The sequence below is a fragment of the Vulpes lagopus genome, chromosome 12, assembly GCF_018345385.1.
Source record: "Vulpes lagopus strain Blue_001 chromosome 12, ASM1834538v1, whole genome shotgun sequence".
Taxonomy (NCBI): domain Eukaryota; kingdom Metazoa; phylum Chordata; class Mammalia; order Carnivora; family Canidae; genus Vulpes; species Vulpes lagopus.
In genome coordinates this window covers 13,757,230-13,781,966 of record NC_054835.1, presented here as the reverse complement: position 1 = coordinate 13,781,966, position 24,737 = coordinate 13,757,230, and the positions used below count along the sequence as shown (strand labels likewise).

Sequence of the window (24,737 nt, the reverse complement as noted above, 5' to 3'; positions counted from 1 at the left end):
GGGATAGTGGGGAAAGAATTGAGGGCCCAGAACTCAAACTCTGCAGCAAAAGATAGATGCCCTTCAAAGCATGTCACATTCTTAACATGTCTTGCTATAGTAGCAAGAGCTGAGGGTGACTGTGTAAGAGCAAGAGGGGCGCCAACTCCTGTGGGGGGAGGGAGGGAGGTTTCTACTGTGCACCCCACCCTGCAGGAGAATGTCAGACTTTAGGGCAGCTGCCATCAGCCCCAAGGGCATCAGGACTCTGCCTCTGAACCAGAGGTGCTTTCCCGACTAACTTCAATCTGGAGAGATGGTAAGTTATCTAACCGGCTCTTCTTTTGGCGAGACTGTTCTTTCTCCTTTATCAGAGCCCCCCATGCCCTTTGCAGCTCAGAATCATCTTCCTCAGCGCCTGGCGCCCTGTGATCCACCTTCTTTGTGTTCTTTTCTTTGGTCTTGGGTGCAGATCCTAAGCGAGTCCATAAACTACCTGTTTGGGTGAGAAGGCATTTCAGTTTTGGTGGTCAATGCTGACAAGCAGGGTAATACAGAGGAAGCAGGCACACTGTCAACACCTGATGCATAAAAGACACTGGGAAAGGGTCTGTGGCTCCTGTAACCTTTGTACAGCATTAGGAAGGTAATCTCATTTCCCTGGCTATAGTCCTCTGCCTGGAAAACTGAGGGATCTGGACCAATGGGAGACCCTCACAGTTGGGGACATGTGCCTCTCATGCATATCAGAATCACCTGGGAGGCTGCTTATGCTACACCTGCCCCTCCCTGGTGAGACTCACCATTCTGTGTAGAGCTTCATTCTGCCGGAAGTGGGCCATTCCCAGATCATTCCCAGCTATAAATTCTGCAAACTGATAGGCCTGCTATACTGTAAACTTTCAGAGATTTGGCCCACTATTCATTAATTTTTAAAATGTACTTTACTAATATCTAAAAATAGAAAAATTATGTGTTTATAATTTCATAGCATACTACACTATAAGGCTATTAAGCATTTTATTAATAAAGAATTTAACAATGTGATAAAAAATGATCATAATAAAATCCTGTATGAACAAAGAATACGTATATGGACAAAGACTTGAATAGAAACTTAAGACTAAAAAATATTCGTGCTAGGGCAGCCCGGGTGGCTCAGCGGTTTAGCGCCACCGTCAGCCTAGGGCATGATCCTGGAGACCTGGGTTCGAGTCCCACATTGGGCTCCTTGCGTGGAGCCTGCTTCTCCCTCTGCCTGTGTCTGCCTCTCTCTCTCTCTCTGTCTCTCATGAATAAATAAATAAAAAATCTCTTAAAAATAAATAAATAAATAAATAAATAAATAAATAAATAAATAAATAGTATTCGTGCTAAGCAGAAAGAACCAAGGCTAATTTTGTTTTTTCCATTTTCTAAATTTTCCATTACCCTTATTATAATTATGACAATGACTGTAATGGAAGAAGAAAAATAATTTATTTTTGACATATGCTATTTCCTGCCTTTGACTGACAAGGTATTTCAATGCTACAGTCTGCTCTTACCCAGTTCCTACTCCCCCCCTCAGTTTTAAGTGTTACCAACCTGATTTCTTCTCCCGAGTATCAGAGTAGAGGCCTTTAACATCTTGCCTGGGAACACCCAGCCTACTATGTACATCAGAAAAAGGCTCTCTCCGAAAGACTGGGGTACTACTAAAAGCCTTTTCTGGAGAATATGGTCTTTTTCCTAACCGCTGGCGTATATCTAGAAAAAGAAAAAAAAAGTTTTACTATGACCAATCATGTGTGCTTTGCTATTGATACTGTCAACCTAAGATGTCTAGAGGATCTCGTGCCAAATCTCCCCAAATGAGGGCAAAGTACCTGACAAAATCAAGCTTCTAAAATCCTTCTCTCTATATAATCAGTCTGGATTTCCCTAAGAGAATTCAGACATACAGGCTTTCAGTGAGAAAAAAATTCTCAGCTGACTGCTCCAGAAAGGAACTTTTGAGGCAAAATTAACTCTCTACAATTCCCCCAGTAGACCTACCTCCCCTCTATGCTCCCACAAACTACTTCTTACAGACCTATCAGAGCACTTACTCCATTCTGTTTTGGAGTGGAATTACTTGAATGTGTGCATTCATGTTTCTCCATCTAAGTTCTATAATGACTTGCAACCCCTCCAGAGATTCCAGCATTCCCAGCATCTAACCTGGAGCCTGGCACACAGCAGGCAAGGCCAAGTACCCACTCTGCGACTCTGCACATGTATACCATCTAGTTCAAATTCTTTACCATTTATATAACAACTCAACTTGATTTCTATTATTCTTATGTATAAAGTATATCAATGACATATAAAGTAAAATAATTGGGACAAAAATATTGAAGGCAATTTTATGTCTTCAAATTTATGATTATTTTTCATGTCTGAAAGTTCTACTGCCTAACCTCAAATTTAGAGGTGATGCACTATGACAATTAAACCAGTTCATTAAGGGCAATGTTTAATCCAAGGACCTATCTCTGCCCTGATTTGCTTTCTGGAACTCAGAAACACAACTCAACAATACCTGATTTAGTATTGCTGCCTTGTGGCCGTGGACGTGTGTGCTGGCGTTTTTCATCTAACAGATGTCGGACATCTACAAATTTCTCAGTTGGTAATTTGTTACCAATTCGGTTTTTGATATTGCTTGTAGATATAGTATCTGCCCTCATGGAGTTCCTTAAAAAAAAAAAAAAAAAAAAAAAAAGGCACAGTTACTACCTCCAACTGTGGGACAATGCCTACACAATAACCTCATGTAATTTGGCGAAAATAATTTAAGCAGCCCAATCTAATACAGCCAATATCCACTCATAAATACCATATACCAGTAATTATTTGCTTACAAAAATCATGATCAGCCTGCTATAAAGAGACCAATCAGCACAATTAGGTTACTGAGTTTTCCAGGGTGGTTTCCACAAATGATACTGTAAACTATCACAGAATATGTAATTGCAAGTCCCCTCCTTTCTGAGACAAACATTAAGTAAGGCCTGCAAAGGGCTAAGGGATCTCTGTGCACCCAGGCTGTGACTTCACTATAGTCAAGATGCGACAGAGTCTACAATCTCTTTCTTTAAAGGACAAACTTCTCTGTTATAGACATCTGCTACCATGCTAGGCACCAGCATTATTCTGGCAGCACCCAACATTGCAAAGTTCTCTGAAAACTAAAAATAAGGATATGAACAAAGCCATACAAATGAACCAGATTGAACTGTTTTTCTTTTCCCCAAACACACTACCAAGAACAGTTAGAGAGAATACCCCTATAGATGCCAACTCTTTGAGCTGTGCACATGCCATCTGCCCTCAGGAATCTGCTCATCCCCAATAGTCATCAAAGAAATACACATTAAAATAACTTTTTTTCTTGGTCCACAAAATTAGCAAAACTTACAGTGATAAGACTGATAACTATAGAGGTAAAAGGTTATAAAGTAATTAACATCTTTTTGCAACGAAATTTAGCAAAACCAATTTTTATTTTAAGATTTATTTATTTTAGAGAGGGTGAGACAGAGAGAGAGAGAGAGAATATGTGAGAGGAGGAGTGGGGGGGGGGGGAAGAAGAGAGGGAGAGGAGAGAGTCTTAAGCAGACTGCACTGAGCCCAACATGGAGCTTGATCTCATGATCCTGAGATCACGAACTTAGCCGAAACCAAGTGTTGGATGCTGAAACAACTGTGCACCCAGGCAACCCTAACACCACCACATTTTTCAACATATATGCAGCTCTGTGCAATAACTGGAATTCAAGAAATTTATCTAGTTAGTGCAACAGTAAGATATATTTTAATTTTATTTTTTATTTTTTTTCTTTTTATTTATTTTATTTTATTTTTCTTTTTATGATAGAGAGAGAGAGAGAGAGGCAGAGACATAGGCAGAGGGAGAAGCAGGCTCCATGCACTGGGAGCCCGACGTGGGATTCGATCCCGGGTCTCCAGGATCACGCCCTGGGCCAAAGGCAGGCGCTAAACCACTGTGCCATCCAGGGATCCCTTAATTTTATTTTTTAATAGATTTTATTTATTCATGTGAGACACAAAGAGAGGCAGAGACACAGGCAGAGAGAGAAGCAGGCTCCATGCACAGAACCTCATGTGGGACTCGATCCCGGGACTCCGGGATCACACCCTGAGCCGAAGGTAGATGTTCAACCGCTGAGCCACCCAGGCATCCCAATAGTAAGAAAATAGAAACCTAAATGTCTATCAATAAGGGATTGACCAAATAAATCATGATATTTTCAAACAAAGGACTATATCTGGATGAAAAAATAGAAATCTACACTATATTAAACAGGAAAAGCACACTGGAAGACAATATAAATACAACTTCATTTCTGTAGAACTCTAGAATTTCTCCATGTGTTAGGTATATGCATAAAATTAGCAGGAAAGTTATTCACTCGACTGCTAAGTCATGATTTTAGGAACGGATAAGATTATGGGTGATTTTCACTTTCTGCACTGTCATTTTTTTTTTTTCTGCACTGTCATTTTTATAACAATGATTAATTCTTGTATATTTAAAGGAAAAATTTGATGCAACAGATAAAAGTAATTATAAAATTAAGAGTTGGGATCCCTGGGTGGCGCAGTGGTTTGGCGCTTGCCTTTGGCCCAGGGCGCGATCCTGGAGACCCGGGATCGAATCCCACGTCGGGCTCCCGGTGCATGGAGCCTGCTTCTCCCTCTACCTGTGTCTCTGCCTCTCTCTCTCTCTCTGTGACTATCATAAATAAATAAAAATTAAAAAAAAACATTAAAAAAAAAAAAAAAGATTTAAAAAAATAAAAAAAATAAAAAAAATAAAATTAAGAGTTAAGAGGAAGTTAGGGATTAGTATTTAAAACAAAATTAAAAGCTAGCATTGATAAAAAGACAAAATATTTTCACCTAATATTTTTCAACTGAGATTCCACTTCATCAGCATACATGGTCATTTTCATGCTTTTCTTTGGTGAAGGAGTGGAAATCATTTTCAGTTCTAGATCATAGTCCATTTCATCAGAGTCTGAACTGCTGGCACTGGACTGCCTAGATGTGCTCCGCTCCCGGGTCTGCTTGAGAGCTGGGAGCTCCTCATGGTACTCTACTACCACCCTGTCATCTGCATCCATGTCCTGATCCTCCTCCTCCTCCTCTTCTTCCTCTTCCTCTTCAATGGGTTCCTCTGGAACATTTACTAGTCCTAAGAAATTTAACCAAAAAACATTAGGAAAAGCACTAAAATTAATGAATCTGATTTTCTGCTCTATATTGGTGACCTTTTTAAAAGGTGGTGTTCCCGTGCCCAAGATCTTACTGGAGTATTATCTGTATTAGTGCCAATCTAGTTGCCATTCTGATACCTAAAATAGAAGATTGGCTAGGTAAAGTATGATCTAGCAACCTGATGGAATATTATAAAGTTATCTAAAGTACATTTGTCATTATTCGTGAATTCTATATTTGCAAATCTGCCATATTTATTTGTAACTCTGTATCAACACTCATAGTGTTTTCATGGTCATTTGTGGACGTGCACAGAGTGTAAAAAAAAAAAAATTGAGTCACCAGATGTGCGTATTCCCAGCCGAGGTCAAATGAGACAACATTCTTTCTTGTTTCAGCTCTCATACTGTAAACAAGTGCCCTTTTTTGCAATCTATGAAGTGCCATGTTTTTCATATTTTTGTGGCTTTTGTTGGTGAGTTCACTTAAACATTTAAAAAAATGGCTTCCGGGTATAGTGTCAAAGCTGTCTAGTGTTTCTAAGCACAAGAAGACTGTGATGTGCCTTACAGAATAAATTTGTGTTAAGTAAGCTTTGTTCAAGCATGAGTTATAATGCTGTTGGCTGTGAGTCCAATGTTAATGAATCAACAATATGTATTTAATAAGATATCTTTAAACAGAAACACACAGCAAAGAAGGCTATATACTGATCAGGTGATGAAAATGGTGACCAGAGTCTCTGAATGTTTTAGTATCCACTGTATCAATGATCACAGTGACCTTATAGAACATACCACCATGAATAACAAAAATCAACTGTAACTTTAGAGTGCATGGAAAAATGCTTGTAAAGTGGAAGACTAAAAATATATGTTCACAACAATTATATTTATTATGAAAATAGATAAGGAAAATATAAAATGAAATAAGTTGCTTATAATAAAAGTGCTAGAATGAGGGGGTGATTTGCTTTTCAATTTCTTTAATCTAAAGATTATATGATTAAAGATTATATGATAAAATATCCTAGAATTTGAAATTGGTAACCTGTAACTGTAACAGAAAAGTATGTGCATTTTTAAGATGCAGATTTCAAATATACAATTTTGAATATATACATTAAATAAAAACGAGACTTCACCTGTCCGTTACAATGATAAACATGTATGCATATTATCCTATGTTTGTATGCTGACTTAGCAGTTCTACAAAGCATGTAGAAAATTCTATAAGTTAGATTAAAAATAAAAACAAATCTTTATAAAAACATAATGAAAACGGTTCTTTTATAATATGCACCAAAACAAAGGAACAAAGGATGGACGGAACAAAAAACAAAATGAAACCCAAGTCGTGGTATCTCATTTAACTGAGACATTCGTGTACACAAGCCAATAAGCATAAAACACTAAACATAGCAGTCTATTTTCAACATCAAAGAAACCATAAAATCAAGTCATATGATAAAATAACTTAAAAAGTTTTCATGCAGCTTTTGATATTAATAGTAGAAAAATTAGATTGCTATAGAAAATTTTCTTTCAATTTCTCTTATGTCACATTTGGCCCTTTTTGTTAGAACAGCTCTTATTAAATCATTTGACCTCTTTTGTATGGGCAATTTAAAATTAATTGTGACTTGACTTACTTTCCTATATGTTGGCAGAGGGTGAGGGCAAGGAAGAGAGGATGATAAAGTTTGGAACCTTAAAAGACTGTATTAAGAATAAGAATATGATTTCGGGAGCCAAACATGTGTCTACCCAAGAGCTGAGCAGGCAACTACCGGAATGTCGGTGTTTATAGGACGTCAAGCCAACGTCATCCCCAATCAGGGCTCTCTTCTTGATCACATCCCGCTGAATGCGACGGGAATGATATCTTCGCTTCCTGCAACATTCCAAAATAAGCACATAATCAAAAACCAACAGGAAGGACCTTGAAATCCACTAATTGAGTTTAACTGTACACCGATGCAATGTTAGGTGCTGAAACAGACATTTTACATAAAACTAAAACTTGGCCTTTCATACCATTTAACCCACAGTTAAGAATCTTGAACTTTCTTCTTGTCTTCCTTGAGTCCACACATAGTGCTGACATTCCACTGCAGAATACCAACTGAGGGATTAAGAAAAGCTTAGGTACTATTTAAAATTGTATTTTAAAATTTTGGACTCACCAAGAATTACTAAGAATTCCTTTCATGCCTCCGTAATTTGGATTCCCATATTTCATGTAATACTGACTTCTTCTGGCTGCTCCAAGTTCCTTTTTGTCATCTAAAAATTAATTACGAAAAAAAAATAAATAAAAATTAATTACGACAGTTACCTAGGATTTCGCATTGGTATGAAGACAATGTTGAATGGCTAAAAAAAATGTTTTCCATAGTTGGGATCAGATCAGCACAATCTACCAACAAAAGGGAAAGATACACTACAAATATTCACTCTCAGTGCCTACAAAAGCAGAGCAGTATAGAGGGAGTGGAGTAAAATACAGAGATGAATGAAGTTAAGCTAATGTTAAGGAGCTGACCTCATAGAGAAAACACTGCTAACAACAACAATACAACATACAAAGTTCTAAGAAGCTTAAGAGAGCTACAGTCAGTATAGCTGTGTGGGAATAAAAAAAAGCTTTCTAGAAGAGGTAGCATTTTCACTGTCTCCATGAAAGATGACATTCATTTCTGAATGACAACACTCCAATAACAAAGAATTAATGTTAAAGAAAGAGACTATACATAATTCCATATATCTGGTAAAGCATTTTTTCCAATCTATCATGATGTTCTCAAAATGGCTTAAAGAAAACAGCATAGCACCATTCACTTAAAATGCATTCAAATAAGATACTCTATAAACAGAGAAAAGATCACTTTTGTCAAGTTAAAATGCCAGTCAATAGAAAGAAAAGGTGGTCAGTGATCACACACATTTTCGTAATAGGTCTTTGCTAGCTCCTGGGGCACTCATGGATTACAAAAGGTGAATACCAATACACATGTATCTGGTGCTACACGTAAATAGTGACACAAGCCAACAAGTGCATCCTTTAAAAAAAAAAAACATGCCCACTAGCTCCTTGGAGAAATGGCTGATTCCAGATCTGGGACAGGGAAAGTACAAGTCCAGTCTGGTAAAACGAGATGTTTTACTGTGCCATAAAGTAAGAAAATGCTCAAAGAATCATGAATGCATGTCAAAACAATAAAGCTTAAAGGGGCTCCACCGACCAAATCCAAGAAGATTCATAAGTCAAATTAATGATAGGAATGAATGATAACCCACTGAATAAGACTCATGAGTCTAAAAAGAAAGAAGAAAGAAAGAAAGAAAGAAAGAAAGAAAGAAAGAAAGAAAGAAAGAAAGAGAAAGAAAGAGAAAACTTCTTACAAAGCAGAATGCCAAATAAATGTAGAGTTAAAAAGTCATCAATGGATGCTGAGTGGAATTATGAGCAAAAGTCTATTTACATAATCTTGAAGTACCTTCCACAAATTTTTATATTAACAAATGGAAAAACAGGAGAAACCTTAACCAAGTGAGAAAAGTTAACATCTCCATAAATGGGAAAAGTAAATATCATGTGTCTCCTGACATCCTGCACTGAAAATGATATAACAGCACTTCTATGGTACTCTTGCCTAACACGCACAACTTGATTTAATCAGGAGATATCAGACAAACCGAAACTGAGAGGCAGTCTATAAAATAATGAGCTGAGGGGATCCCTGGGTGGCTCAGCGGTTTAGCGCCTGCCTTTGGCCCAGGGCGCAAGCCTGGAGTCCCAGGATCGAGTCCCATGTCGGGCTCCCGGTAGGGAGCCTGCTTCTCCCTCCTCCTGTGTCTCTGCCTCTCTCTCTATCATCAATCAATCAATCAAGCAATCTTAAAAAAAATAAAAAAATAAATAAAATATAACGAGCTGATAGTCTAAACATGATTTAAAAAAATAAAAAAAATAAAAAAAATAAAATTAAGAGTTAAGAGGAAGTTAGGGATTAGTATTTAAAACAAAATTAAAAGCTAGCATTGATAAAAAGACAAAATATTTTCACCTAATATTTTTCAACTGAGATTCCACTTCATCAGCATACATGGTCATTTTCATGCTTTTCTTTGGTGAAGGAGTGGAAATCATTTTCAGTTCTAGATCATAGTCCATTTCATCAGAGTCTGAACTGCTGGCACTGGACTGCCTAGATGTGCTCCGCTCCCGGGTCTGCTTGAGAGCTGGGAGCTCCTCATGGTACTCTACTACCACCCTGTCATCTGCATCCATGTCCTGATCCTCCTCCTCCTCCTCTTCTTCCTCTTCCTCTTCAATGGGTTCCTCTGGAACATTTACTAGTCCTAAGAAATTTAACCAAAAAACATTAGGAAAAGCACTAAAATTAATGAATCTGATTTTCTGCTCTATATTGGTGACCTTTTTAAAAGGTGGTGTTCCCGTGCCCAAGATCTTACTGGAGTATTATCTGTATTAGTGCCAATCTAGTTGCCATTCTGATACCTAAAATAGAAGATTGGCTAGGTAAAGTATGATCTAGCAACCTGATGGAATATTATAAAGTTATCTAAAGTACATTTGTCATTATTCGTGAATTCTATATTTGCAAATCTGCCATATTTATTTGTAACTCTGTATCAACACTCATAGTGTTTTCATGGTCATTTGTGGACGTGCACAGAGTGTAAAAAAAAAAAAATTGAGTCACCAGATGTGCGTATTCCCAGCCGAGGTCAAATGAGACAACATTCTTTCTTGTTTCAGCTCTCATACTGTAAACAAGTGCCCTTTTTTGCAATCTATGAAGTGCCATGTTTTTCATATTTTTGTGGCTTTTGTTGGTGAGTTCACTTAAACATTTAAAAAAATGGCTTCCGGGTATAGTGTCAAAGCTGTCTAGTGTTTCTAAGCACAAGAAGACTGTGATGTGCCTTACAGAATAAATTTGTGTTAAGTAAGCTTTGTTCAAGCATGAGTTATAATGCTGTTGGCTGTGAGTCCAATGTTAATGAATCAACAATATGTATTTAATAAGATATCTTTAAACAGAAACACACAGCAAAGAAGGCTATATACTGATCAGGTGATGAAAATGGTGACCAGAGTCTCTGAATGTTTTAGTATCCACTGTATCAATGATCACAGTGACCTTATAGAACATACCACCATGAATAACAAAAATCAACTGTAACTTTAGAGTGCATGGAAAAATGCTTGTAAAGTGGAAGACTAAAAATATATGTTCACAACAATTATATTTATTATGAAAATAGATAAGGAAAATATAAAATGAAATAAGTTGCTTATAATAAAAGTGCTAGAATGAGGGGGTGATTTGCTTTTCAATTTCTTTAATCTAAAGATTATATGATTAAAGATTATATGATAAAATATCCTAGAATTTGAAATTGGTAACCTGTAACTGTAACAGAAAAGTATGTGCATTTTTAAGATGCAGATTTCAAATATACAATTTTGAATATATACATTAAATAAAAACGAGACTTCACCTGTCCGTTACAATGATAAACATGTATGCATATTATCCTATGTTTGTATGCTGACTTAGCAGTTCTACAAAGCATGTAGAAAATTCTATAAGTTAGATTAAAAATAAAAACAAATCTTTATAAAAACATAATGAAAACGGTTCTTTTATAATATGCACCAAAACAAAGGAACAAAGGATGGACGGAACAAAAAACAAAATGAAACCCAAGTCGTGGTATCTCATTTAACTGAGACATTCGTGTACACAAGCCAATAAGCATAAAACACTAAACATAGCAGTCTATTTTCAACATCAAAGAAACCATAAAATCAAGTCATATGATAAAATAACTTAAAAAGTTTTCATGCAGCTTTTGATATTAATAGTAGAAAAATTAGATTGCTATAGAAAATTTTCTTTCAATTTCTCTTATGTCACATTTGGCCCTTTTTGTTAGAACAGCTCTTATTAAATCATTTGACCTCTTTTGTATGGGCAATTTAAAATTAATTGTGACTTGACTTACTTTCCTATATGTTGGCAGAGGGTGAGGGCAAGGAAGAGAGGATGATAAAGTTTGGAACCTTAAAAGACTGTATTAAGAATAAGAATATGATTTCGGGAGCCAAACATGTGTCTACCCAAGAGCTGAGCAGGCAACTACCGGAATGTCGGTGTTTATAGGACGTCAAGCCAACGTCATCCCCAATCAGGGCTCTCTTCTTGATCACATCCCGCTGAATGCGACGGGAATGATATCTTCGCTTCCTGCAACATTCCAAAATAAGCACATAATCAAAAACCAACAGGAAGGACCTTGAAATCCACTAATTGAGTTTAACTGTACACCGATGCAATGTTAGGTGCTGAAACAGACATTTTACATAAAACTAAAACTTGGCCTTTCATACCATTTAACCCACAGTTAAGAATCTTGAACTTTCTTCTTGTCTTCCTTGAGTCCACACATAGTGCTGACATTCCACTGCAGAATACCAACTGAGGGATTAAGAAAAGCTTAGGTACTATTTAAAATTGTATTTTAAAATTTTGGACTCACCAAGAATTACTAAGAATTCCTTTCATGCCTCCGTAATTTGGATTCCCATATTTCATGTAATACTGACTTCTTCTGGCTGCTCCAAGTTCCTTTTTGTCATCTAAAAATTAATTACGAAAAAAAAATAAATAAAAATTAATTACGACAGTTACCTAGGATTTCGCATTGGTATGAAGACAATGTTGAATGGCTAAAAAAAATGTTTTCCATAGTTGGGATCAGATCAGCACAATCTACCAACAAAAGGGAAAGATACACTACAAATATTCACTCTCAGTGCCTACAAAAGCAGAGCAGTATAGAGGGAGTGGAGTAAAATACAGAGATGAATGAAGTTAAGCTAATGTTAAGGAGCTGACCTCATAGAGAAAACACTGCTAACAACAACAATACAACATACAAAGTTCTAAGAAGCTTAAGAGAGCTACAGTCAGTATAGCTGTGTGGGAATAAAAAAAAGCTTTCTAGAAGAGGTAGCATTTTCACTGTCTCCATGAAAGATGACATTCATTTCTGAATGACAACACTCCAATAACAAAGAATTAATGTTAAAGAAAGAGACTATACATAATTCCATATATCTGGTAAAGCATTTTTTCCAATCTATCATGATGTTCTCAAAATGGCTTAAAGAAAACAGCATAGCACCATTCACTTAAAATGCATTCAAATAAGATACTCTATAAACAGAGAAAAGATCACTTTTGTCAAGTTAAAATGCCAGTCAATAGAAAGAAAAGGTGGTCAGTGATCACACACATTTTCGTAATAGGTCTTTGCTAGCTCCTGGGGCACTCATGGATTACAAAAGGTGAATACCAATACACATGTATCTGGTGCTACACGTAAATAGTGACACAAGCCAACAAGTGCATCCTTTAAAAAAAAAAAACATGCCCACTAGCTCCTTGGAGAAATGGCTGATTCCAGATCTGGGACAGGGAAAGTACAAGTCCAGTCTGGTAAAACGAGATGTTTTACTGTGCCATAAAGTAAGAAAATGCTCAAAGAATCATGAATGCATGTCAAAACAATAAAGCTTAAAGGGGCTCCACCGACCAAATCCAAGAAGATTCATAAGTCAAATTAATGATAGGAATGAATGATAACCCACTGAATAAGACTCATGAGTCTAAAAAGAAAGAAGAAAGAAAGAAAGAAAGAAAGAAAGAAAGAAAGAAAGAAAGAAAGAAAGAGAAAGAAAGAGAAAACTTCTTACAAAGCAGAATGCCAAATAAATGTAGAGTTAAAAAGTCATCAATGGATGCTGAGTGGAATTATGAGCAAAAGTCTATTTACATAATCTTGAAGTACCTTCCACAAATTTTTATATTAACAAATGGAAAAACAGGAGAAACCTTAACCAAGTGAGAAAAGTTAACATCTCCATAAATGGGAAAAGTAAATATCATGTGTCTCCTGACATCCTGCACTGAAAATGATATAACAGCACTTCTATGGTACTCTTGCCTAACACGCACAACTTGATTTAATCAGGAGATATCAGACAAACCGAAACTGAGAGGCAGTCTATAAAATAATGAGCTGAGGGGATCCCTGGGTGGCTCAGCGGTTTAGCGCCTGCCTTTGGCCCAGGGCGCAAGCCTGGAGTCCCAGGATCGAGTCCCATGTCGGGCTCCCGGTAGGGAGCCTGCTTCTCCCTCCTCCTGTGTCTCTGCCTCTCTCTCTATCATCAATCAATCAATCAAGCAATCTTAAAAAAAATAAAAAAATAAATAAAATATAACGAGCTGATAGTCTAAACATGTCTCAGTCAAGAAAAATAAACCAGGGAGTATTCCATATTCAAAATTCATATATATTTTAATGCACACCAAAATCACTGTGCAGAGAGTCTTACAAATTGAAGAGGCTTTTATTTTTTTTATTTTTTATTTTTTCAAAGATTTTATTTATTTATTCATGAGACACACACAGAGAGAGAGAGGCAGAGACATAGGCAGAGGGAGAAGCAGGCTCCATTGCAGAAGCCCAACATGGGGCTTGATGCCGGGACTCCAGGATAACCCCCTGGGCTAAAGGCAGGTGCTAAACTGCTGAGCCACCCAGGGATCCCCTTAAGAGGCTTTTAACTCCTTAGAGAGAATGGCACTATTAGCAACGTCCAGGAAGATACTGCTACGATGAATAAAAAAGTATAACTTTAAAATAGTTCAGATGATAGTTCAGATGATAAACTGAACAGTACAGAGGACAAACTAGCTCTAGCAGGAAATAACTTCCTTTAGCCAGAAATCACAAAAACTATGCAAAAATAGCTAATATTCACCTTCAAAGTCTGAAATTCAACTCAGACAGCAAGCCATCATTTCACAAGCATAGAATATTATTGTTTGAATGGACTCTAAGATTACTTGACCTAACTTAATATTCAAAAGAAATGGATGTCACTCAAAAATAAATGACTTAGATTAAAATTAAAAATTAATGCCAAATAACACATTTACCTTTTGTAGCAAATCTCATGAATAACCTATTTCCTTTTGCAAGTTTGTTAGCTGGACGAAGATCATTTCTTAGCAGAGACTCTTCTTCTACTTGAGACAATGTGTCCAACTTAAGAAAAAAGAGCATTTTCAATACAAAAATTACATTTTCTTTCATATTTATTCAGTAGCAAAGCCACTATCGAGAAAGCATTTTTAACAATTCTTAAAACAAAACAAAACAAAACATCACAATTCTTGAAGCATGACAGCACTGATCCTCTGAGACATTGCTAAGTCAGAGGTCTTCCTGAACACCCTGAAGAGTCTCCATCATTCTCTACCTGCTTACCCTTCTTTTCTCCACAGCACTCCTCATTTCCTGACATTATATTACATATCTGTGCATCTGTGCATGGTCTTTCTTCACCACTAGAATGTATATTCCAAGAAGGGAAGGACTTTGGTTTTATGCTATATCCACAGGACCTAGAAGCTGGTATATAGTAGGTACTCAGTACTTTTTAAATGAATACACTTTAATATTTCCAACAATAGCACATGTCCCATTAGGAATATTCTGTCACTTACTTTTTCTTAATTTTACTCGTTAGATAACACTTCAAGGTATGTCTCGACAAAACAATGTTTTTATTCAGAAGTATGAGTACTAGTCTAAAAATCTCAAGAAAAATCACTTTTTTACAGCTACATGAACTTAAAGGCCAGGATCCTGGTATACCCTCAAAAGGTCTAACAGTAAAAGCCAGAGGAAGAACACAACTTACTATGTCCTTAAGCCTTAAATAAAAGACAGTAAGCAATTTTTTACACTAAAAACTTATATATATCTTTGCCCTATTACAAACCTCTATATCGCTTGAGTTTTCATCTTCAACTTCTCCTTCTTCAGCCTCCTCATCATCTGAACTGTCTTCTTGCTTGTCTAAAATGCAATATAAGAGACAAGATGGATCTTAACATAACTTCATCTCGTGTAACTTAAAAGTCCAGTACTATCTCCTATTTATTGATGATCCAAAGCATCAGAGCTTATTTAAGAAATGACAATGAAATGCTATATAAAGCTCTGCACAGAAACCCAAATCAACAGTGTAAAGAATAGGGCTTTTCAGCCCAAAAGTTCCTCCTGTGTTGTTACCTGTTTTACTTTTCTCAGATGACCTGTCCTCATTGGCATCCCTGCTTCTTATTTTATCCAGGGCTGGCAGAGAGCTCATATTGATAAGGGCTCGTGTGGCTGTCATTTCATCCAGCCAAACCACATTACCTAAACAAAATGTAAAATAAAACATCACATCACATCCAAATGGTAAGTTTTAAAAAAAAACAGAGACTGCAGTGCCTTCATTGCTATGGCCTCATCTAGCTCCAAATCAGTATCAGTAAACGTACAAATCACCTAATGAAAGTAGTACAGAAAGTGGTAGTAAAACTTCTCTGGTGATATTAGCCTAGAGCTGCATTCCCAAACTGGGTTCCATGAAATAGCTGTGACATAGTCCATGAAAAAGGGTTCTGTATATAAAAACTGCCTGGCTCAATGAGTATTATACAGTGTTAGCAGTTTTTGTGATGATGATGATGGTAAGAAGACAACTGTCAAATAAGTTTGGATTATCCTTTTTTACTACTGCCCTCTACAGGGAAGCTGTCTGCTGTTTCTTGTCATTCAGACATGCTAAATGATTGTTTTCCACTGTAAAGTGTGGGTGATGATGGTATCCATGGAATATATACAATGGGGGCATGACAGACACTTGGCTTTGTAGCAACTAATTTAATCTGCTTCTTTAAGCAAGAGAATTTATCAAGAAAAAGGTATTGAGAAGTCTTATAGAAAAGAAATCCATTTAATTTTTTTAAGATTTATTTATTTATTCATGAAAGAGACAGACTGAGAGAGAGAGAGGCAGAGACATAGGCAGAGGAGAAGCAGGCTCCTCGCAGGGAGCCCGATGCAGAACTCAATCCTGGATCCCAGGATCACAACCTGAGCCGAAGGCAAGCACCCAACTGCTGAGCCACCCAGGCGTCCCATGGTTTGCCAACCCTTGATTTAGATGGTGTAAGTTAACCAAAAGGAAAAACAGAGAAAACTCTTCTACTCAGTCATGTTTCTTCTTTCAATGATAACACTTAATCAACATCTTCTAAAGAAGTGGATGGGAAAACCAGGCAGCTATTCAAGGTACAACCTAGGTCAGCAAGCTAGCTGTAAGCAAAGACAGAACAGAAGTGAGTTAAAACAAGAAGCCAGCAGAGTGGTTACTCCTCTGGAGTCGGGAGGCAAGTAAATATTACAGTTAGTTCACAAGTTGGAGAAATCACAGGTTAGGGCAAGCAGGTGAAGTTTCAAAGCAAGAAGTAAGAGGTCTGATAGTGCCAGAGGATTTCAGTTTAGTTCTGGATCAGATACTAAGGCAGAGCCAGCCGTGTGAAGAGCTATCTGGGAAGATGCAATTACAACATCTAAAGCCCTGAATAAACAGCCCCAATTCTATACAGCTGGATCCACCCCAATTCTATAAAGTTGGATCCCTTTGTTGGGAAATTGTGGGAGTTAAAGAGGCCTCAATAATCATGTACACAAGACTCAGATGCCAGCAACCAACCTCCTAGATTCCTGGTCATCACCACTAAGCTGTCTTAGAGTACTCACTGAATATGATCTGGCAGATTGGCTAAGGCATTCTGGTTTTCATCAATGGCCAATCTTTTCCCCCTAGGCTAAAGGCAGAGGTTAGGGCACAGACAAGTAGTCTCAACCACAAACATTCACCATCTGATATAACAAAAACTCCTAAAATCATAAACAAAAGCATAGTCAATAAAAAACTTGCATGTACTTACAGGAGGTATCATCCAACCACTCAATGTGAGCAGGAGGATATTCTTTAAAATAGGAAAAGATATCCTGGGTACTCATCTCATCTACTCCACAAATGTAGATTGTCTCCAGCCTCACTTTGGGGATTGCTAGAAAAACAAGACATAAAAGTGATGACAGAATTTTCCCATCCATACTGCGCATCCCACCAGTAGCTCTTTGTAACAGTTCAGATAACATGTGTTTAGAAAAGAAATGTGCCAGAAAAGATGACAATTACTTCAAAAGAAGATGACAGTAAACTTTTTTTTTTTTAAATCACAGAGCAACAGCCCTAAACAAATGATCTAATTCAGAACCGGCATATTAGGCTGAAAAACAAATGCTGTTGGTAAAATACGTAATACCTCTCCCCAAATTAACCTGTAGTAATTAAAGCAATACCAAATTCAAGAGGATTACTCCTTGAACTTGACAGGCTGATTCTATAATTTTAGGAAATATGTCAAAGAGAGATGTGCAATAGCCAAGATAATTTTGAAGAGATGTTGTCCCAAATATAAAGTATGAAACTAGAGTAAAGAAATCCTACAAAATCAATAATAAAATGATAGCCCAGAATAAAAACGAATATGAACACACATTTCACACAAAAGGAAATATAAAAGGCCAATAAACATATGAAAAGATGGTTGATTTCACTAGTAATCAGGAAAATTCACTTTAAAACAAACACAAGGTTTCAGTGCCCATATGTTGTTTAGTATAGCCACCTTCATTAATTATCTTAGATCTTCTGGATAATTTGCTGCAGCTTCTACATGCTTGTTGCATCACGTTGTGCTTTTTATGTTACAGAGATGGATGGCTTCTTTCGTAAAACCTCATGACCTCTGCTAGCTTCACACTTTTCTGCTGTAGCTTCCTAACCTCTCCCAGAGTTCACAGAAGAGAAGAGAGTCAAAGCCTTGCTTTAGATTAGGCTTTGGCTTAAGGGAATGGGAAAAGCTTTCTATCAGCAATAAGGCTGTTTTACTTCTTACCATTTGTGTGTTCAGTGGAATAGCACTTTTTAATTTCTTTGAGAACTTTTCCTTTGCATTCACAACTTGGCTGTTTGGCACAAATGGCCTAGCTTTTGGCCTATCTTGACTTTTGATATATCTTCCTCATTAAGCTTAAGCACCTCAAACTTTTGATTTAAAGTGAGAGTCCAGGGCAGCCCCAGTGGCGCAGCAGTTTAGTGTTGCCTGCAGCCCGGGGTGTGATCCTGGAGACCCGGGATCGAGTCCCACGTCGGGCTCCCTGCATGGAGCCTGCTTCTCCCTCTGCCTGTGTCTCTGCCTCTGTGTGTGTGTGTCTCATTAATAAATAAATAAAATCTTTAAAAAAAAAAATTAAGAGTCCTGGGTCCTCTTTTCCTTCAACACTTAAGAGGCTATTGTAGGGTTAATAACTGGCTTAACTTCAATATTGTTGTGTCTCAGGGAATGGGGTCCCAAGGAGAGGGAAAGAAACTGGCAACTGGCCAGTTGGTGGAGCAGTTTGAACATGCATAACATATATCACTTAAGTTCTCCATCTTACAAAGGATTGGTCTCTGGCATCTCAAAACAATTACAATAGTAACATCAAAGATCACTGATCACAGATCACCATAACAAATACAATAATAATGAAAAAGTTCTAAATATTTCAAGAATTACCAAAATGTCACACAGAGATTCAAAGTAAGCAAACGCTGTTGGAAAAGTGGCATCAACAGACCTGCTCGACACAGGGTTTCCACAAACCTTCAATTTATTAAAAAAAAAAAAAAAAAAAAAGGCAGTATTTGCAAAGTGCAGTAAATTGAAGTGCAGTGAGGTGTTTCTATACAATGTAATGACACTAAAAAAATAAAATATAAACATCACCATACATTTTCTAATTATACCAGGCCTAAGAAAAAGGCCTAGTATAATTCACACTGATAACAGTTGTTATCTCTGGGGAGGAAGAAATGTTGACAGCTATAGTCAAAAAGGAATTTATTTATTTATATTTATATATTTTTTAGAAGATTTTATTCATTTATTCATGAGAGACACAGAGAAAGAGAGAGGCAGAGGGAGAAGCAGGCTCTATGCAGGGAGCCCGACGTGGGACTCGATCCCAGGTCTCTAGGATCACGCCTGGGCTGAAGGCAGGCGTTAAACCACTGAGCCACCCAGGGATCCCCCCTCAAAAAGGAATTTAATGAAAGATCTGTACTCTGAAAACTGTAAAACACTAATGAAAGAAATTCAAGATGACACAAAAGAAATGGAAAGACATTCCATGCTCATGGGTTGGAAGAGCAAGGAACCACAGAAGACCCTGAATATTCAAAGCAATCTTTTTTTTTTTTTTTTAAGATTTTATTTATTTATTCATGAGAGAGAGAAAGAGAGAGAGAGGCAGAGACACAGGCAGAGGGAGAAGCAGGCTCCACGCAGGGAGCCCAATGTGGGACTCGATCCCAGGACTCCAGGATCACGCCCTGGGCCGAAGGCAGGGACTAAACCGCTGAGCCACCCGGGAATCCCCATATTCAAAGCAATCTTGAAAAAGAAAAACAAAACTGGAGATATCACAGTTCCAGATTTCAACTTATATTACAAAACAATCATAATTAAAACATTATGGTACTGGCACACAGATTAGTGGAATAGAAGAGAAAAACCAGATATAAACTTACAATTATACAGTCAATTAATCTTCAACAAAGAAGGAATGAATATCCAATGGAAAAAAGTCTCTTCAACAACTGGTGCTGGGAAAACTGGACAGCCACATGCAAAAGAATGACACTGGACCACTTTCTTTCACCATACACAAAAATAAACTCAAAATGGGTTAAAGACCTAAATGTTGAGACCTGAAACCATAAAAATCCCTGAAGACAGCACAGGCAGTAATCTCTGACATCAACTGTAGCAACATTTTTTAAAATATGTCTCATGAGGCAAGGGAAATAAAAAGCAAAAATAAACTATTGGGACTACATCAAAATAAAAAGCTTCTGCACAGCAAAGGAAACAATCAACAAAACTTAAAGGCAACCAATTGAATGGGAGAAGATAATTGCAAATCTGATAAAGGGTTAGTATCCAAACTAAAGAAATTAATATGGGACTCCTGGGTGGCTCAGTGGTTGAGCATCTGCCTTCGGCTCCTGGAATCCCAGGACTGAGTCCCAACATCAGGCTCCTGAAGGGAGCCTGCTTTTCCCTCTGCCTATATCTCTGCCTCTCTCTGTGTCTTTCATGAATAAACAAAATCTTAAAAAAATAATAATACAACTCAACATCCATAATATGAGTAATTCCATTTAAGAATGGCAGAAGAGTGTTTGCTTCAGCAGCACATATACTAAAATTGGAATAATACAGAGAAGATTAGCATGGCCCCTAAGCAAGGATGATACCACAAATTCGTGAAGCCTTCCATATTTTTTAATGCTAAGCAAAATAAGTCCGTCAGAGAAAGACAAATACCTTTCAATCATATGTGGAATTTAAGAAACAAAGAAACAAGCAAAGGAAAAAAAAAAGAGACAAACCAAGAAACAGACTCTTAATGGTTATCAGAGTGCCTGGGGGTGGAGGGATGGGTGAAATAGGTGATGAGGATTAAAGAGTACAAGTATAGTGATGAAAAAAAATAATAATAAAATTAAAAATAAAAGCCAGACCCTCCAAAAAAAGAACCTCAGCCTTACCAGGATTGTGTTAATTTCTTGCTGAATACTTTAGTACATATCTCACTTAATCTTTGAAATACGCAAATATATCAACAAAAAAAGTTTTAAATACCCGTGTATCTACTACCTAACTTTATCCTTAATTTCTTAAAAAGATTTGAGGCAAAGGAAACATTACATATAAAACTGGGGCCTGTGTAACTTCTCCAAGTCACTTCTCTCCCTCCCTTCTCTGAAGTAATTCTGTTAAGAATTCAATGTCCATTACTCCCAAGTATGTCTTCATGTCTTTTTAAAACAAATGAACCTAGGGACATTTGGATAACTGAGTTGGTTAAGCATTTGACCAGTGATTTTAGCTCAAGTAATGACCTCATGGGTGGTGGGATCCAGCCTTTACATTGGGCTCCATGCTCAGCAGGGAATTTGCTTGGGATTCTCTCTCTCCTCTCCTTCTGCCCCCTTCCCTGCTTGCGTGTGCTTGCTCTTTCTCTCTCTCAATAAATAAATCTTAAAAAAAAAAAAAGCAAAAACAAATCAATTTAAAAGTATTTACTTAATAGTATGCAAATACTTTCAGATAAAAAATGTTTAAATATTTGTTGTTTTGCCATCTTGAAGAGTAAAAGATAGGTTTAATTAGAAACCATATATGTATAGTCAGACTAAATCAGGTAAGTGCTTTCCTGCCAGCCAGATTTATGAAGATAGAGATACCATCAAGACTTATGAACTCTGGCAAGTCCTCATTAGTGACAAGCAGTTCAACAGGAACAGAGTCCAAATACTAATGAGGTGGATGTCCACACTGGACAGATGCCTTCTTAGTTATCTAAGCTAAATCACGACTTTGGAAGAAGAAATCCTATGAAAAGTAAAGACATAGTTCTAAAGAAGGTGACAAGTAACAGGAAGAGCTCCTGATGATGATAATGGGCACAGACTGAGGATCAGAGAAACAATACCTTGTTGGAGACTTGCTGATATGATAACAATGATTTAGTCATAAATGAGACTAGCAGAGAAAATAAAGACTGAAAAAAATGACAAAAATAAATATCAAGAGTATCACAGCACTGATCAAAACATTTAAAAAATCCCTACAGGTGAGGAAACAGCTTAAAAACAAAAGGAAAAAAGTATAAGGCACAAAGCTTCTAGCTTCAGATGTCTATATTTTGAAGTAGTGAGTGACATAAAATCTAGAAATGGGCAACAGACAATATTGCTCAAAAGAAGCAGGCAAAGATGAAAGAAAGATGTGAAAGCCTTATTGTTGCAGAGAAAAAATACTCCATTAACTGGAGGATAAGAAAGGTTCATTCTCCAAAGAGAACCAAACTGACTGACAGTGACAATAGTAAGACCCATTGCAGATAGAAACTTCATTAAGCTCAAGATTCCATGGAAGACTGCCAAAAAAGAATGCTCAATACTTTCTCACCTTGCTGACAATGTCACTGCCTAAAATAAAACAACAAAAAAGGCACCTAGATTTATGTCCAACCAATGAGAAAGGGCTAATTGCTGATGTAGCAGTAAACACAAGCACTCGGAAATGAGGACTGGACGTTTACTGAGTACTGACTTGTTATAAGCAATGTGGTAAGGGAATCACCTTGGATTTTCTAAAAGGAAAGAAAACAATAAATGACAGATAGTAGGACACAAAGCTCAAGTTTTTAGGAAAGCAGATTTCTGCAAATTTAGAGAAAAAGTAGGCCTCAGATTGAAATGATCAAAAACTTTAGAAGACACTAAATACAGGAACTCAAAATATGAGAGGTGATCTCAAAAAAAGAAAAGGCAGCAGAGCTCTGAAGGAACATAACTTGCCAAAGAACAAACTTGGTAGATAAAGAGTAAATTACTAGTGACTAAGAGAATGAATGTAAGAAATATAAAAATCTAGACAACTAACATTAGGCTTATAATAACATGGAAAATGCTGATGATCAGCTATGAAATAAAAAGAAAAAAAAACCAACAGGACTACAAAATGAGTAACAAAAATAAAAAGTCCACACCCAGAAAGGATTAGAAGGAAATACACAAAATGCTGACAAGGACTGGGTTTGGGTGGTAGACTGTGGGCAATGTTTCTTCTTACTCTACTTTCCAAATTTTCTTTGGTAAACATGAACTGTTTGCATAATGTGTAATGAGCAAAAGGCTAGTAGAGTCCAGAGTAAATGGGCTCATCCAAAATGCTAATGGCTTTGTTTTTCTTTTTCTTTTTTAAGATTTTATTTATTTATTCATGAGAGACAGAGAGAGGAAGAGATATAGGCAGAGGGAGAAGAAGCAGGCTCCCCACAAGGAGCCTGGCGCAGGATCCAATCCCAGTCCCTGGGATCACACCCTGAGCCGAAGGCAGTTGCTCAACCACTGAACCACCCAGGTGTCCCTGTTTTTTGTTTTTATTTTATTTTATTTTTTAAAATATTTTTTAAAATTCTAAAAATTTTATTTATTTACTCATGAGAGACAGAGAGAGAGTGGCAGAGACATAGGGAGAGGGAGAAGCAGGCTTCTCACAGGGAGCCTGATGTGGGACTCGATCCCTGGACCCAAGATCATGCCCTGAGCCAAAGGCAGACGCTCAACCGCTGAGCCACCCAGGCACCCCTGTTTTTTAAGTGTTTGGAGCAACATTGCTTTGGGAAGATGATGCAAGAAAAAGGCAAAACTGTTGCTCTATTGTGCTATTCTAACAATTAACTAATCAAGTAGAAGAGTTAATCATGTACTGATTTTCCTAAGAGGAAAAGAGAAATTACTCCCAAAATCACAGACTGAAAAGATGTCATTCTCTGAATTTTTTTTTTTTTTAAAGGCTTATTGTGGGGGATCCCTGGGTGGCTCGGCAGTTTGGCGCCTGCCTTTGGCCCAGGGCGCGATCCTAGAGTCCCGGGATTGAGTCCCGCGTCGGGCTCCCGGCATGGAGCCTGCTTCTCCTTCCTCCTGTGTTGTGTCTCTGCCTCTCTCTCTGTCTATCATAATCAATCAATCAATCAATCAATCGATCAATCTTTAAAGGCTTATTGGACAGGACACCTGGGTGGCTCAGCAGTTGGGCACCTGCCTTCAGCCCAGGGTGTGATCCTGGAGTCCCAGGACTGGACAGAACTTATCATCTCTTAAGTAACTAGGTCTTTCCCAAAATAAGACTTTACACTAATCTAATCTCTTTCTTTCTGCCTAGGATTACCAGACCAAGAAATTCAAAGGATACCACAGAAGGTGTTCTACCTCAAGTTCATTAAAGCATGTTACCTAGTTCCTCATGACAATAAAATGAAATGTGGGCCTGATAACATAATAAATTAAGACTAATAATTCATGAATCTTTTTCATGGCATGATACAGGATTATCTTGATTTACCAACAAGATAAGGATGCAAGAGCCATGCATACCAAAGTGAGAAGTATAGTAAAATGTTGAAAGAGCTAAGATAAAATCAACTCCATAGTCTGAAATAGTCTTGAAATCCAACAGGGTGCAAATTGATAAGGATAAACAAAAAGGTAATTTTTTTAAAAAAAGATTTTATTTATTCATGAGAGACACAGAGAGAGCGAGAGGCAGAGACAGAGAGAGAAGCAGGCTCCATGCAGGGAGCCCAGTGTGGGACTCGATCCCAGGACTCCAGGATCATGACCTGAGTTGAAGGCAGACGCTTAACCGCAGAGCCACCTGGGCGTCCCTAAAAAGGTAAATTTTTAGAAGTACCTCAAGTACAAGATGAGAAGACTGTTTTGATGGGTACAATTCCTTGGGGAAAAGCGTTGGGTGCTTAGGTTGACTAGGAGATTAATACAAAACTATGACAGCTAGGACAAAGACTACAGTAACAGTCCTGCCATACTCCACACTCTCCATGAATCCAACCATATCT

The 24,737-nt window shown here is 37.4% G+C and overlaps 1 protein-coding gene and 1 non-coding gene across 2 annotated transcripts in view; one reads left to right on the top strand and one right to left on the bottom strand.

The window, feature by feature from the left end:
* Nucleotides 1–239: 239 nt before the first annotated feature.
* The window catches only part of NCBP3 (nuclear cap binding subunit 3), a 33,061-nt gene continuing 8,563 nt past the window's right edge, over nt 240–24,737 (bottom strand). The window contains exons 4-14 of the mRNA XM_041724849.1: nt 17,138–17,263; nt 15,426–15,554; nt 15,133–15,209; nt 14,285–14,393; nt 11,817–11,916; nt 11,421–11,524; nt 9,565–9,608; nt 4,927–5,192; nt 2,543–2,697; nt 1,567–1,728; nt 240–475 (exon numbers count right to left, since the gene is read on the bottom strand). Of these exons, the coding sequence (XP_041580783.1) occupies nt 240–475; nt 1,567–1,728; nt 2,543–2,697; nt 4,927–5,192; nt 9,565–9,608; nt 11,421–11,524; nt 11,817–11,916; nt 14,285–14,393; nt 15,133–15,209; nt 15,426–15,554; nt 17,138–17,263 (1,508 nt within the window). The remainder of the gene's footprint in view (nt 476–1,566; nt 1,729–2,542; nt 2,698–4,926; nt 5,193–9,564; nt 9,609–11,420; nt 11,525–11,816; nt 11,917–14,284; nt 14,394–15,132; nt 15,210–15,425; nt 15,555–17,137; nt 17,264–24,737) is intronic.
* Nucleotides 20,484–20,591, top strand: LOC121474283. Its single transcript, XR_005983305.1, has one exon. It is a non-coding gene; the product is annotated as a U6 spliceosomal RNA (small nuclear RNA).